The sequence below is a fragment of the Gymnoscopelus braueri genome (genome assembly GCF_963280865.1).
Source record: "Gymnoscopelus braueri genome assembly, chromosome: 9".
In the NCBI taxonomy this organism is placed as follows: Eukaryota; Metazoa; Chordata; class Actinopteri; order Myctophiformes; family Myctophidae; genus Gymnoscopelus; species Gymnoscopelus braueri.
The window spans coordinates 22,508,194-22,524,456 of NC_137610.1; the positions used below are offsets into that span (position 1 = coordinate 22,508,194).

Genomic DNA, 16,263 nt, shown 5'->3' on the forward strand with positions numbered 1-16,263 from the left:
GGCACAAAAGCAGCAAAACCACGTGATCACAAAAAAAACACCACGACCACTTCGTAAAAATAAATAAAAAAATGGCTTTTTCTAAGCTTTCTGTTGTTTTGAGGCGAAACCACCCCATATCTATGGAATGGACAATCGCAGCGGCACAATTTATTTCCCCCCTACGTCTTTTAAAGCAATCGGCGGGTCGATTGTTGCGAAGAATAATATTCTATGATTTTTCAAAGGTGAGTGAAAATCGCTGGCACTGGCGGCTATAGACGATGTTTTTTTCTGGCACTGAATAAAGTAACTCAGAGAGTGTACAAATGGAAGCAACCATCCATTTGTAGATCCACTCTGAGTTACGGATGGATTCATTAACAATCGAGATGGAGAAGGTGTCTTTCTGGTGATGCTTCGCGTCGCCGACGTTCCGGAGGTGCTCGATGCAGCGTTACTCACCGTGCACAAATCTGTTTGTTTTTCCCCCTCCTCCTTTCATTGCAAATTCAGTATCGCTCACATTGTTGTTGTTTTTTTATTCAACGCATTCTTATGAATATTTACACATCCGTGCAGCTAGTAGAGAGAGAGAGAGAGAGAGAGAGAGAGAGAGAGAGAGAGAGAGAGAGAGAGAGAGAGAGAGAGAGAGAGAGAGAGAGAGAGAAAGAGAGAGAGAAAGAGAGAGAGAGAGAGAGAAAGAGAGAGAGAGAGAGACCTTTCTTTATCTCTCTCTCTTTCTTTTGGCTATTCAAAAATAGCAGATATACAAGCTCTTTTGGCTATTCAAAAAGCCAAAAGAGATTTCACCGAGTGCCGCGCTATGAGCTTGTAGATCTGCTATTTTTGAAAGATCGTGAAAAATGTGTGCAAATCTTTGAATATATATATATATATGTTTTAAAGCGAACAAGAGAGAGGCAGGTAAGGAGAAAGAGGGGAAGGGAGAGAAAGAGAGAGGGGGAGGGACAGAGGGAGGGGAGAGAAAGCGGTGGGGAGAGAGAGAAAAACAGAGAGATAGGGAGGGGGAGAGGGAGAGAGAAAGGAGAGAGTTTGATGGCTTTTTTTTCTCCGATGACATTTAAAGGCCTCCACCAACCAACATGTCTGGGTGGAATTTAGATAAAGAATAAATCCCCAGCTTTACTGCTGGCTGTGTATTTTAGACGATAAAGACAGTGCAGATGTGACAGTGCTGCCGATAAGACCCCCCTCTATTCTACTGTAAGTATGACAGGGAGTCCACTGTGGATATATCCACCATAGTGTCTCTTTATTTGAACTGCAGAGGAACTGCATGCTCTGTTTGTCTTCATTTACAGCCGGACAGGGTGTAAACAACCTGTCCGGGAGTACGGTTTGGGATCCTTTAGGATTTCAGCGATTCCAGTTCCTTAACGATTCCCTCTTAACGGTCCGATTCCCTTTAATGATTCCTATAGGCAGTGGTGGAAAAAGTACTGTTTTACTTAAGTAAAAGTGTCGATACTGCCATGTAGAAGTACTCTGTTATAAGTAAAAGTTTGGAATTCAAAATTGACTTGAGTAAAAGTACAAAAGTATCAAAATGTACTTAAAGCACCAAAAGTAAAAGTACTAAAATGTTTGAAAATAGCAGATCTGCAAGCTCACAGCGCGTCGCGATGCGACGTGTTGCCCAAGGACCCAGGGGTCCCAGGGGGTCCTTGGGCAAAATGTGTTAATAAAGCGTCACAATCATTTTAACACCTTTATCCATATTTTATACTTTGGCTATTCAAAAATAGCAGCTATACAAGCTCATAGTGCGGCACCGAGTGCCGCACTATGAGCTTGTATATCTGCTATTTTTGAAAAATCTTGAAAATGTGTGCGAATCTTTTTTAACACAAATCTTTGCTTCTGGGGGTCCCTGGCACATCATATTTTCAGATGGGGGTCCGTGGCCACATACAATTTGGGGGTCCTTGGCATGAAAAAGTTTGAGAAACACTGATATAGAAGATAGACTTCGCTGCACGACACCGGCAAGCAACTACGTACAACTCAGGCTTTAGGATAATAAAAAAAGACTGAATGCAAAAATGGTAAAAATTGCATTTATAAAATTGTCGTCCTAAAATGTTGCTGTCCCAGTAATCCTAGTAATACAGACGTGTGTGTGTGTGTGTGATCGTGTGTCTGTGTGCGCGCCGCATCCACCGCCAGTCAGAGCAAGTGTCTCAGGCTCACTACCAGCCGACTGACTGTAGGCCCCACCACACAGCTGATGAAAGAAGTTTAGGCAGCGGAGGTGACATCAGAGGGCACCAGTTACCATGACAACAAGCCAACCGAAACCTGCAGGGCGCCGATGGCAAGATCAAGCAACCCTTATCTGGCTTCACACGTCTACATCCAAGCATGCATGTGGGTGTAGTGTGCACACAGCAGCAGCAGCAGCAGCAGCAGCAGCAGCAGCAGCAGCCTCCTCCAGGTATTATCACAATACTGTACGGCCACATGTACAATACTGTTTTATTTCATTGGTTGTGTTGTATTCCTCTCACTGTGACGACATTGGATTTCGATCAAGAGAATCAACAGGGGTTTACGTACTTGTCACTCACTTATAGGCTATAGGTACAGTACAACTAGGGCTGTCACGATTACAAATTTAAGTTGACGATTAACTGTCACTCAAATAATTTAACGATTTAATTGTGTGTTTGGCATTGAACATTGGAACATATGAGCTTCGTAATAAAAAAAATCACAGTGCATACAGTATATGACATAACTGAAATATACAAAGAAATTGTTGACATATTTAATCATTTTATTTATTATTAAATATGTCAATTTTATTATTACAACGCATCACTTTGTGGCGCGTTGTAAGCTTGTAGATCAGCTATTTCTGCTATTTTCAATATTTGAAAATGTGTGAAACTTTTTCAACACGATTATGACGATTATTATGCAAAAAAAAATGCGATTATCTCAAATAATTGCGATTAGACGATTATGTAATAATTGTGACAGGCCTCGGTTTACTTATTTGTCACTCACTTATACGCACCATTTTGCTGCTTGTCACAATGTTCAAAACGGTATATGAAATTAAATAAAACGAGAAATCAGCAGCAAATCGAGCATCGCGAGCAAGTCTCGGCAGTCAGACCGACGGTTCCCCGCGCTCAGCCACGCTCAATCACCCTTCAATCTCATGCGCTAACAAGCTAACACACATACGCCCCCAGTCCTAATAGTTCTAGTCTTTTTAAGCAGAAAGCAGTTCACTCTTCACACGTTCTTGCAGCTTCTCAGTGGTAGGGATGGGACCATATGAACATTTCCAAAATTATTGCGATCAACGATATTATCGTGATAATCAAAATATGCTTAAAACTCTTTTAAAATTACAGTGTTATTAACCACTTGAACCCCAGCATCCATATTATGGGCGTAACATTAGCCACATTAGTAACATTTGGCGAAGAGATTTGGTGTAGACGGAAAAACACGGTCCAAATACAGAGCCAACAGGTCCAGACCGGATACACAGCTCACCAAAAGCGAATTGATCTCAGTGTATGATGGAGGACAATTTAACGATAAATTAAAATCTCTACGATAACGGTGAGCGTTTTTTAATTGCGATAAACAATAATGATAATCGTCCCATCCCTAGTCAGTGATCAAACTCCCTCCACCTCCCAAGCCTCCTCCTAGTGGCATTTACAGTAGTTCTGCAGTACTACAGTATATACAATGCATGAATTATGTGGATTTTACGTTGTTTATGTTATGTCTGTGTATCTTAACGTTATGCCCTTGACTGGTTTAATGGTGTGTTCATAACTCTGTATCTTAAGGCTCTGCTTCAGGGGGGTTTGTGATTTCAGATTCTGTGTTGTGTTGGCGCAGATAAATCTGTAGTATCACAGGAGCAGAGTCACACCGAGTCCATTTAATGAAATATCATTGCAATAAATGGTTTATCTTGATGAAAGAGTCTGACTTGAAAAGGGAATGTGCAATGGGGAATGTGTAGAATCAGGGGGGCATATTAGAATAAATGTCAAAATGTACATGTACATGTATAATACTTTGTACATGTGTGCAGCAAGGCAAGGCTAGGCAAGGCCATTTTATTTATATAGCACATTCCAGCAACAAGGCAATTCAATGTGCTTTACACAGAACATCAAGCAAAGGAACCACATTTACACAATGACATTAGGATGAATAAAACAAAAAGAAGTAAAAAATAACAGATGCAATTACAGTGCAGAAGAGAAATAAAAAGGAAAAACTAAAATAACTCAATCAAAGGCAGCGGCAAACAGAAAGGTCTTTAGTTGTGTTTTATAAAGAGTGCAACAGACCTGCCGTTTTCTGGGAGTTTGTTCCAGATATGTGGTGCATAAAAACTACGTTTAGTTTTGGTTGTAGGAACAGAAAGCAGACCTTGCCCAGATGACCTGAGAGGTGAGGATGGTTTATGATATCGTACGAGATCAGAAATGCCTTTTGGCCCTAAACCATTCAAAGCTTTATAGACCAGCAGTAGTATTTTTAAATCAATTATTTGACAGTAAGAAACACATCTCTGCATAATAAAATAACTGTACGAGAAAATGAATTTCAATCAATTCTTTGACAGTAAGACACACGTCTCTGCATAATAAAATAACTGTACCAGAAAAATAATTTCAATCCCTTGTTTACACCTGTAAACCTGTGATGTAACAATAAAGCTGATTCTCATTCTCATTCTGAGGTAAAAAAAAAAAGAAAAGAAAATATGCATAGTTAATTACAGATGAATGCAGCTTACGGTTTTATTTTTTTAATCATATTTGTCTCCAGGCAACAATCAATGGGGCCAAATGTGCAGTACAGAATGTTCTACCAATGCTAAACTAACCCAGTAAAAACCCTCAGTGTTAATGTATCCATTTGTAACTCCGAAAGGGTGCCAAACGTAACCAAATGGACCCTTGCGGGTCCATTTGGTTACGTTTGGCACCCTCTCGGAGTTAAACGGACACTCAGAACTGTGTGTGTGTTACGCCCTCTCCCATATGGTGTCTCCCTGGGCAACCAAGTAGCCAATCTGTTCAATCTCCACACACTTCCTCCCTTTGACTTCCTCCTTACGATACAAGAATGATCATCTGTGTGTGCGTGTGTGCGTGTGTGCGTGTGTGTGTGTGCGTGTGCGTGTGCGTGTGCGTGTGTGTGTGTGTGTGTGTGCGTGTGTGTCTGTGTAATGAGTGCAGCGAATTGCACTGGCGCATAGGGTTAGTTTAATCGATTGAATTGATTATGCAAAATAACCAATAGTTGATCATTAAATCAAATAATTTATCCCTATTTTGGGCAAGTTTAAAAAACTATAAAAATAGAAATAGAGAAAAGAGCAGAGCTATAAGCTCACAAGAAGATACCGATTGCATGCGTCCCGATTATTCGATTAATCAAAAAAGTAGCCAATAGAATGATCTCTAAGAAAATAATTAATAGTTGTTGCAGTCCTACTCGTGTAATATTTGTGCCCTTGTGTGTGTGTGTCCGTGTGTGTGTGTGTGTGTGTGTGTGTGTGTGTGCGTGTGTGTTTAAAACTCATAATTTATAGCATGCCATGAGCACAGCGACTTACAATCGATTTTAAAAATACGTTTTTTAAATCTTTTAAAAATATATATATTCAAAGATTTGCACAAATGTTCACGATTTTTAAAAAATAGCAGATCTACAAGCTCATGAGCTTGTATATCTGCTATTTTTGAATAGCCAAAGAAATCTAAAATGACACAGATGCGTTCCCGGATTGAATGGGTTAAGTTCACCTGATTCTCACACTCGTCAGCCCTAATACAAAGGGAAGGAACGTAAACGCTTTGACCTACAATTGAACCCTCTCCAAAGAGTTTCACTTCCTGATAATTAGGGACCCACGCAGCGCTTCCTCGTCCCTTAATTCAACATTATCCATTCATACGTTGGCTATTCAAAAGCTGCAGATCTACAAGCTCACACACTGTACATCTGCTATTTTTTTAAATAAAAATTTAAAAATACAGAAAATGTTTGGAAAAGTTTGAATAATCTTTAATTGTTTTAACACAAAATCTTGTCTTCTGGGGAGTACCTGGCACAAAACCTTTTCAGATTAAATTAGTTAATATAGAGTCACAATCATTTTAACCACTTTAACCATTATTGTATACTTTGGCTATAAAAGAATAGCAGATCTACAAGCTCATAGCACGGCACCGAGTGCCGCGCTATGAGCTTGTAGATCTTCTATTTTTGAAAAATCCCTGGCACAAAATACTTGTGAGATGGGGGGTCCGCGGCCAAATACATATCAATTTGGGGGTCCTTGACTTGAAAAAGTTTTCGAACCACTGCTTCATGTGCACGTGTGTGCATGTGTGCGTGCGTGTGTGTGCACGTGCGTGTGCCTCCCCCATGTGTAATGATGGTGGAATGAATGGAGGGCTGTATCAGGAAGCCAGCCAGGCCGTCAGTGGACCTGTTGACTAGGGGGAACAGGGGAGCTGTTGTGTGCGACGGCGTGACCGCAGAAATGTGCCTCTCATCTACTATGCGCCACCGCGCCGCCTGCCAACGCACTTCCTCATTGAAATTCTGATTAAATAAGGTCAGTCCGGCCGGGTGCGCAAATTTGGAAAAACTGTTACACGACAACACCTTTCACCAGTTTTTAACTCATCATCAAAGTCGAAAATGGTTCCATTAGAATTTTTGGGGTATTTTTAACAAAAGGTTGACTTTGATAATGAAAGGGAAATGTGATTGCTAAAGGAATCGGCAGCGTCCTAAGATTAGCGGCCTTGTGGTTAAGAGTGTCCACTGTCCGCCCTGGACACACCTAAGTAGTCTGACAGCGCACCGTGGGTTCGAGTCCCGTTCCCGACGGTCTTTGCTGCATGTCTCTCCCCATTCTCTCTCCCCCTGTGTCCTGTCCGTCTCTACTATAAAACTATAAATAAAGGCAGAAAAAGCCCAAAAGATATCAAACCTGGCTGAGTTTTACCAAAAAGATCAAAATGGTACCCAGTGCCTGCTTGGTACTCAGCCTCAAGGGTTGGTTGGATTTGGAGGGTAAAGCTGGTGGTCACCTTATCACCGCGGTGGTTTGAAAGCTACAACATGACGTCACTGAGCCGCGGTGATAAGGTGACCACCGCTCACCCTGACACATCTCTCTGTTTTTACTGACCGACATCACCCTATCACCGCTGGCTCGCTGTATTGGTTCTGAAAGTGTCAACAACCCCGCAACAACCCCGCAACAACACCGAAACGGAACCTGTCTTCCGAGACCGATTTCAGAGTGGGCGGGGATGCCGCATCTGAACCAGAGGGAGGCGGGGTCAATCCTAAAGGACATCACTCCGACACCCCGTATCAAAACCACCGTTTAGGTGTGTACTTAGCTGTGTACTTGTGCATCGAGTCACAGAAACAGAATATACTGTAGTAGGCTCCTGACCTATGGACTGCATGGCACAGGAAACCGTTGTGTTCGATACCAAAGAGCTGACCTAGTAGAGAGCCCTAGGGGACCCTAGTCACTGCCGGGCAGAAACGACTTATCTCCATGTTCTAACTTTTTGTGTTTTTTCGTAAATTAACGCCCTACTTGATGATCATACTACAGTACAGAGTCACGCAAAAGCGTCAAAAGACCCGACAGAGACGATATAGGGTTTATGCAGTCTTGAAATGTAGTGTATGCATACCTATTCTAATCCAGACATTGTGCGCGCACACGCACACACACACACACACACACACACACACACACACACACACACACACACACACACACACACACACACACACACACACACACACACACAAACAAACAAACACACACACACACACACACACACACACACGCACACGCACACGCACGCACACGCACACGCCTAGATGTGTGTTAACAACACACAATATGGATAATCTATAGTCATGAATCACCGGTAATATAAACGTGTGTATATAAATTAGAACAATGGTCATGTCCACCATAACGACCCGAAAGGATCCATTGGATGGAGAGAGAGTTAAATGAACACTCAATATCTGACAGCGTACAGAAGAATAAAGCGAGAAATATCTAGAGGGTTATCTCTAAGCCAGATAATGTAGATCATTTTAACACATCATCTCATACCTTTCAAAATTCAACTTCTGAAAATGGGAGTTTGAAGAAGGCTCCTGGCTGGGTTTTCTATTCTGAATGATGAATACTGTGGATAAAAGCCTGTCCCGTAGAGGATTCCATTCAGACGGTGGAGAGAGCTGTAATTTCTCCACTCTATATCGTCTCTGTCTCTGTCCAAAACTGTGGACTTTTCAGGATCATTTTAGATTTCTTTGGCTATTCAAAAATAGCAGATATAAGAGCTCATAGCGCAGTACTGAGTGCCGCGCTATGTGCTTGTAGATCTGCTATCTTTTTTTTATCGTGAAAATGTGTTTTGAAGCAGACATTTGTAACCAGTGGTGGAAAGTAACTAAGTACATTAAGTACTGTACTTAAGTACAATGTTGAGGTACTTTTACTTCACTGGAGTATTTCCAATTGTCTATACTTTTACTTCTACTCCACTACATCTGAGAGGCAAATATCGTACTTTTACTCCACTACAATTATTTGAAAACTTTAGTTACTAGTTACTTTGCAGATATAAATTATTATTATTATAAAACACACATTAACCACTTTAGCCCTATTTTATACCTAGGCTATTTGAAAATAGCCGATCTACAAGCTCACAGCTCCCAACGCGTCGCATCGCAACGCGTTGGGAGCTTGTAGATCTGCTATTTTCAAATATTTTAGTACTTCTACTTTTGATACTTTAAGTACATTTTGATACCAATACTTTTGTACTTTTACTCAAGTAAATTTTTAACTCCAGACTTTTATTTGTAACAGAGTACTTCTACATTGCAGTATTGATACTTTTACTTAAGTAAAACATTTGAGTACTTTTTCCACCAGTGTTTGTAACTCAAATCTTTGCTTCTGGGGGTCCCTGGAACTAAATATTTTACAAATGTTCGCTTTAACAAATATATATTCCAAGATTTGCACAAATTTTCACTATCTTTCAAAAATAGCAGATCTACAAGCTCACAGCGCGGCACTCGGTGCCGCGCTATGAGCTTGTATATCTGCTATTTTTGAATAGCCAAAGAAATCTTAAAATGACAAAAATTATGCTTTCCCGGTCTTAAAGGGTTAAATAAAAAAACAGCTAAGTTAACAGATCTACAAGCTCAAAGGATCTGCTGCTTTGGATGCTTTCGTGTGACGCTGTAGTATGATCAAGTAGGGCGTTCATTTAGGAGAAAAGAACACAAAACATTAGAATACGGAGATAAGAGGTTTCTGCCCGACAACAACGATATAGCACTACATTAATGCACACACACACACACACACACACACACACACACACACACACAGCTGTGGAATGGCCTCTGGTGACGGAGCAATGAAATGAGCTCATGCAGTCATAGTGATCACATTACATCACGTCCACTGGGCGATGGCCTGCTGGATAGTTAGCTAATCCACTGGCTCTCATAATATTGTAGACCTTATTACTCCTAACGGGGGGGGAATTCAGTTTCAGCTTCACCCAGGTGATGGCTGCTCAGGTGGACATATATTTAGTGCTCAGGGGGGGAGCAATTAGGGCTTAAAAAACACAGTGACATCATCGATCGGGAATCCAAGCTAATAGAAACGGCAGGCTTTCTATTCCGGGGAAAGTTAGCATGCTATAATGGACGCCATTATTCTCGCTTTAATAAACAATAAAATATACAAGTTCGTAATGCGGCACCGAGTGCCACGCTATGAGCTTGTAGATCTGCTATTTTTGTCTGCTAACATCGGTAAAATGTTTTGTTCCAGGGACCTTCAGAAGCAAAGATTTGAGTTACAAATGTTCGCTTTAAAAATATACATATTCAAAGTTTTGCACAAATGTTCCAGATTTTTCAAAAATAGCAGATCTAAAAAATAGCAGATCTACAAGCTATGAGCTTGTATATCTGCTATTTTTGAACGGCCAAAAGTATAAAATAATGGTAATAGCTCAAATCTAAAATGACGCACATGCGTTCCCGGTCTTAATGGGTCAAAACCTTGAGAAACCCTCTCACACGACACACCACCACCGTAGAAATGTCTCACCTGCAGTATATTGACCTATTGACAGTGTCCATGGTGAGAAGCTATTACAGAAGCAGAGGGAGGCTAACTTTGTTCTGTACGTTCATACTGTACAGGGTGGCTGGCCGCCAGGTTCTACTGTACAAGCAGCCTCATGCTGCTATAAGCCGGTTGGAGACTGATCGCCTTGGTCAACGACATTATGAGGGTAAACAAGGAGAGTACTGTATGATCAGCCTGCCTCGTGTTCATAGATGTTCTAAAAAAATAATTTGAAAGTCCTAGAGGAGGGGTCTTCAACGTTTTTCAGGCCAAGGACCCCCTAGCTGAGAGAGAGATGAAGCAGGGACCCCCTCTATATTGTATAAAATTGTGTATCAGATTAAACTTCTTTTTTTTTTACTTGGTCTGCTCTTTTTTTCCCTCGACACCTGTACCTCTTCCCATAAATAGCCGATCTACAGCGCGAGGCGTTGTGAGCTTGTAGATCTGCTATTTATGGCTAAAGTTCTCCTCAGAATAGGGATGCAAGTGGTTTAAAAAAAAAATCATATCACACAAAGATTTGGCGGCCCCCCTGTAGTAACTCTAAGGACCCCCTGTTGAAGATCCCTGTCCTAGAGTATTAAAAAAAAAGACAAAGGTCCAAAGCACAAATATGACGTGGGAGGGAGACCATTGTAAAATTCAGGAAAAAAAGACCAGGAGACCTGGTTCTGCCAGACCCAGACTTCACATGACGTGTCAGCCTGTGTCTATGCCCATGTATGGACGAAAGGGGGACAGACTTTTATGGCTGGGGCCTAAGGACAAAGTGACCAAAACTTGTTTTTTGCCCATGTATGGAGAAAACAGGTACAAAACATGCCCATGTATGGACGAAAGGGGGACAGACTTTTATGGCTGGGGCCTAAGGACAAAGTGACCATGCCCATGTATGGAGAAAACAGGTACAAAGCCTCATGTAAGCCAGACCCCCTGGGTCCGGCAAAAAGCATCACGTGAATCCTATCGTTCTTATTCTGGGGGCCAACGTTTGGCAAAAATAGCCTTGTAGATTAAAAAAAAAGGAGCGGACCTAGAACCCTGGGGGACCCCAGTCAACTAGTATGGGCGGAAACCTCATATGTCCAAAACTGTCACTTTTCAGGACTTTTCAAATTCGAAAATAGCAAAAGTAGCAGATCTACAAGCTCAAGTTTCGAGCTTGTAGATCTGCTACTTTTGATGCTTTTGTGTGATGCCGTAGTATTAAGTTAAAAAAAAACACAAAAAGTTAGAATATGGAGATAAGAGGTTTCTGCCCCAACACAGACGACAATATAGGGCTTAAGTGGTGGTTAATACCTTCAACTCTGCTGCCTTTAGAGCTTTTCTAGGCACACAAATAAACAAAAGGCTCAAAACATGCAGACTACCAAATAATAATGTAAAGGAATGTGTAGTTGAACATTACATTGCGTTATACATTATACTCATCTTTTTACTTAGATGTTGACACCTACAGGTAGTACTGCCTGAAGCTCAGGTGTTACACAGGTGCTATTACCTCTCTCCCATCAGGACTCGGGGAGGGAGAGGACATAAGAATAACGGATCGTAGCTTAAAGTAGACCGAAAGTGAATCAGCTATGCATCAGTGTTTGTTTTTTGCTTTAAATAACCCTCTCCACGTACCTCTAATGATTTCTCACATAACACAGATTAACCCATTCAATCCGTGATTTTTGATTTCTTTGGCTATTCAAAATAGCTCACAGCGCGGCACTGAGCTTGTAGATCTGCTATCTTTGAAAAATTGTGAAAATGTGTGCAAATCTTTGGATATATATATTTAAAGCGAACATTTGTAACTCTGTAAATCTTTGCTTCCCTGGAACAAAATATTATACAAATGTTGGCTTATATATTCAAAGATTTGCTCAAATTTTCACGATTTTTCAAAAAGCTCAAAGCGCTATGAGCTTGTATATCTGCTATTTTTGAATAGCCAAAGAAATCTAAAATGACACAGATGCGTTTCCGGTCTTAATGGGTTAACAGAGGCATTCCTATTGGGCTGCTTTGCACAAAGATATTCAAATTCTATTAGGATCTGGTGATTACCTGCCAATTCTCTTTAGGATGAAACGCTGGCAGAACCAAAATGTTATGCATCCTGAGCATAGAAAAACATGGCTTTTCTAATCTAATCAAATGTAATTGAATTCGACTATTCAGAACATGGTAGTAGCAGAGGGTAAATTCAACAAGATGTCCTTTCATAACAATAAAAAGGAAATGACATCATTTCTACAGTATCTGGCCCCAATCTCGGTATTGAAAAATCAATTGCTCACTTACGGCAATTACAGCCATTATACGAATATTTACATGCTTCATAATATATGGCCCTATTTTCTGTAATAGCTACATCGCTCTTAGAATGCCTTCGTTCCGAGGAGACGCGTTATTGGTAAAGAGGTTAAGTGGGTTGACCTGTTCAAATGGTTTGTTAATTAGAGCCCAGAACAACAGAGCCTGTTTCACGGCTTCCTTCCAAGACAGACAGAGTAGAGAAGTAACACAGACAGACTACTAGCGGAAACTATAGCTAAAAAACAGCAAGGTTGGAGAAATCACCCGAATGTACGCAAGGGAGTAGAGAGTTGTGCGTTTCTCTGGAAAATGAAAGCAGGCCGGTTCCGCTCCTGGTCAAGTTAACAAGACATCGGCGGCTGCCTTGCAGACAGCGTGATCACAAAAGCCTTCGACAGAACAAACTGTCTGACTCGCAGATATTCACACACGCTGTTGTGCTGTTGTGGAGGAGTCCTGTGGATCAATAGGTCTCAACAAACCTTTTCACTCCGTGGCTTGACACCGCGGGCCACCCTATGTGTCTGCATTTTGCTATCGTTGCTGTCTGGTTGGAAACCTTAATTTTTTTTCAATAACCTACGTTCTAGTGGATCCAATGGAGCTATTTACTCACAAGCACTTGTTAATGCTTTTCATTTGTTAAATGTTGTGTGTAGAATCCACAGACAGATCTACAAACTCACAACACAATTACACACATACAGCTTGTACTTTTGAGTGACAAAGTAGGGCACTAATTTATTTAAAAAAAAACATACACAGTTCAAATGTGGAGATACAAGGTTTCTGCCTGACAGCGAACTTATGACTGACGGGGTCTTATTGGACAAAAACAAAGACGTTGTCCCTCTTTCTCAAACTGAGACTCCATTGAGCAGCATGCAGTAAGGCAAATCCCCCTGAGTCTCTCTACGCCGTCTACGGCAATATAAAGTATTGAAAGTGGAAAACTTGAAATCCATCTGTCCCTCGCAGCACATAGTGAGACAAGGAATAAAATATATGAAAGAGTGCAGTGTGAGTGTAAGAGCAAAAACCAAGGAGATGTGAAACCTCATTTGATCATTTATTACATAACCTCATTCTGGTGTGCTGCGTGTATGCGTGTGTGCATGTGCGGCTGTGCGCGTGTGCGCGTGTGTGTGTGTGTGTGTGTGTGTGTGTGTGTGTGAGAGCGACAGAGAGCGAGAGAAAGAGAGAAAGGGAAGTTGGGAGTCAGAATTGAAAGCGAGAAAGGTTGCGGGCTAATTCAGTGAACTTCAAGTTACCTCTAAATGACGGGCTTTGACACACGTTGCCCTTCCTGAATATGAGAACACAGTGGCTGTTTCAATTAAAATGTCATGTAGTAACAGTACACTGTTTTTCTGTCGCCTGAGCCCCGGCATAACAACTCAGTCAGCACTCGATCACAACCAGGACTAGCAGTAGCACGCCATCCATGGTCGGTGGCCAAATGGATTCTCATCATCAACAAAACAGATCTAGTATGGATCCAGGCAAAGCCCATGAGGGACGGAAAGATATGTGCTTGAAAGAGAGAGACAGCCAGCCAGCCAGCCAGCCAGCCAGACAGACAGACAGACAGACAGACAGACAGACAGACAGACAGACAGACAGACAGGCAGGCAGGCAGACAGGCTGAAGGGTGGTACAGATTGTACAGGACATTATATGATGATGACCATTATCATATCAGTTAACAGCATCTACTATAGACTCTAGAGAACAGTGCATGATATCAGCCCTGGCAGACAGACAGCACAGAATGCCTTTTATCTAAGTCAGCATGTTAATGGCGATGAACATATGTTTTTAGTCCACCTAGTGAAAGCTGACACTTAAAGGCATAGTACGTGACTTTGCCCTGGCCTGGGTATACGTAAAAAAAATACATTTTGTACCCATAATTTCCCTCTAGTCCAGCAGTCATCATCAGCCCCTGGAATACTGTGGTGGTGTTTAGCGGCAAAAACACATTGCCCTCTCTCTGTATTTTGGTGTTTTCACCGTTTCTTTTGGTAGCCCAAAAACATCCCTGTCTACCAAAAACAATGCGTTGTGAGATCTGCTACTTTTTAAACTTTTTTGAAAACTCTGGGGGTCCCTGCCCTGGCACAAAATCTCTTTACAGGGGGGGTCCACGGCCCAAATCCATATCAAGTTGAGGGTCCTTTGACATGAACAAGTTGGAGAACCACTATTACAGTGAACAAATTCCATCAGTAAACCCAGCAGGTGTGCAGGCTGCAGCTCCTGCCACCACAAGCAGCAGGTGCGCACACACACACACACACACACACACACACACACACACACACACACACACACACACACACACACACACACACACACACACACACACACACAGCACACATCTCTACCACATATGACTGACATGTCATGACCTCAGCAGCTGCATGCCTGATCAACCCTTGTATTATTAATGTACGATCAGCTCTTCTATTATTAATCCGCTGGCGGCCTGCTGGCTTTCGACCCACGGCTGGAACCAAACCACACAGCAGCAGCCTTTCTAGAAAGAAGAAACGCTTCCATTTATGACACACATCTTCACTCTGCCTGTATAACAGTAGACAGACAGACAGACAGACAGACAGACAGACAGACAGACAGACAGACTATAGGCTACTGTATATATACAGTTTTATAGAATATAGGCTATCCTGTGTATAGGCCTTCAGTATTTACAAGGTATATTGAATATAGGCTTAAATATCTCAACCAAAATATTCTGGCAAGCCATAAATGATCTCAGGAGGTCATGAGAAGAAATCCTTAACAACAGCACAGACCACACAGCCTTTTTTATAAACCCATGTTCTTTTATATGACCACCACAACAATCAATCCAGCAGCAGCAGCATGAAGTGAGTCAAGTGTCTGTGTCATATAGTACAGGTCTAGCCATGGTTCACATGTTTCAGGGCTAAGTACAGGTCCTATCTTTGCCATAGTTGAAGTGTCTGTGTCATCACCAGCAGTAGTGGTTCTCAACCTTTTCAGGCTGTGACCCCCAAAAATAATCATATTTGATCTGGGGACCCCCCCAAAAAAAATCTGGTGGGGTCCCGACCCACAGGTTGAGAACCACTATCACATAGTACAGTATTAGAGGTCCTTACCTTTGCCATAGTTGAAGTGCAGCCTGATGCTCTTGCCCTGGTTGATGTGCAGGTAGGTGAACCACACGGCGAAGGTGAGCAGCACCAGCAGCAGCAGCAGCTTGAACTGCTTGCGAATCTTCTTCACTGGGAACCGCAGCATCCTCGATCACACATCGTCCGCTTACAATAATAAGCCCTGGATGCAGCTACACTGTGAGATGATGATGGTGAGGAGATGGAGTGAGTGAGTGAGTGGGGGAAAACAGAGTCGTTTCTTCGGGGTTGATCGTTCACACAGTGACCGCCCACGGCCGTGGAGGAGCCGATAACATCCCGGGTTGTTTGTTTGTTTGTTTGTTTGTTTAGTTCCTTTAGACGGTGATGTTAAAGCATGGATGTCCCCCCGTTCCGTTCCGTGCAGAGTGACCACCGTCCAGCGACACTAACGCAAAACCAGTCGTATCTTTAGACGTGTCATCGCATCTCTGTGTCAATCATTAACTCTGCCCGGCTTTTCTTTGCCTTGGAAGAGGAATTTTTGGCTCGTGAACAACAACGAAGGCTCGCATTCCATCCAGTCTCTTTGCACGGCGGTGACAG

The 16,263-nt window shown here is 42.1% G+C and overlaps 1 protein-coding gene across 1 annotated transcript in view; it reads right to left on the reverse strand.

The window, feature by feature from the left end:
* The window catches only part of b4galnt4a (beta-1,4-N-acetyl-galactosaminyl transferase 4a), a 350,679-nt gene extending 334,846 nt beyond the window's left edge, over positions 1 to 15,833 (reverse strand). Inside the window, exon 1 of the mRNA XM_080438341.1 lies at positions 15,682 to 15,833. Within this exon, the coding sequence (XP_080294467.1) occupies positions 15,682 to 15,823 (142 nt within the window). The 5' untranslated portion in view covers positions 15,824 to 15,833. The remainder of the gene's footprint in view (positions 1 to 15,681) is intronic.
* Positions 15,834 to 16,263: the final 430 nt, after the last annotated feature.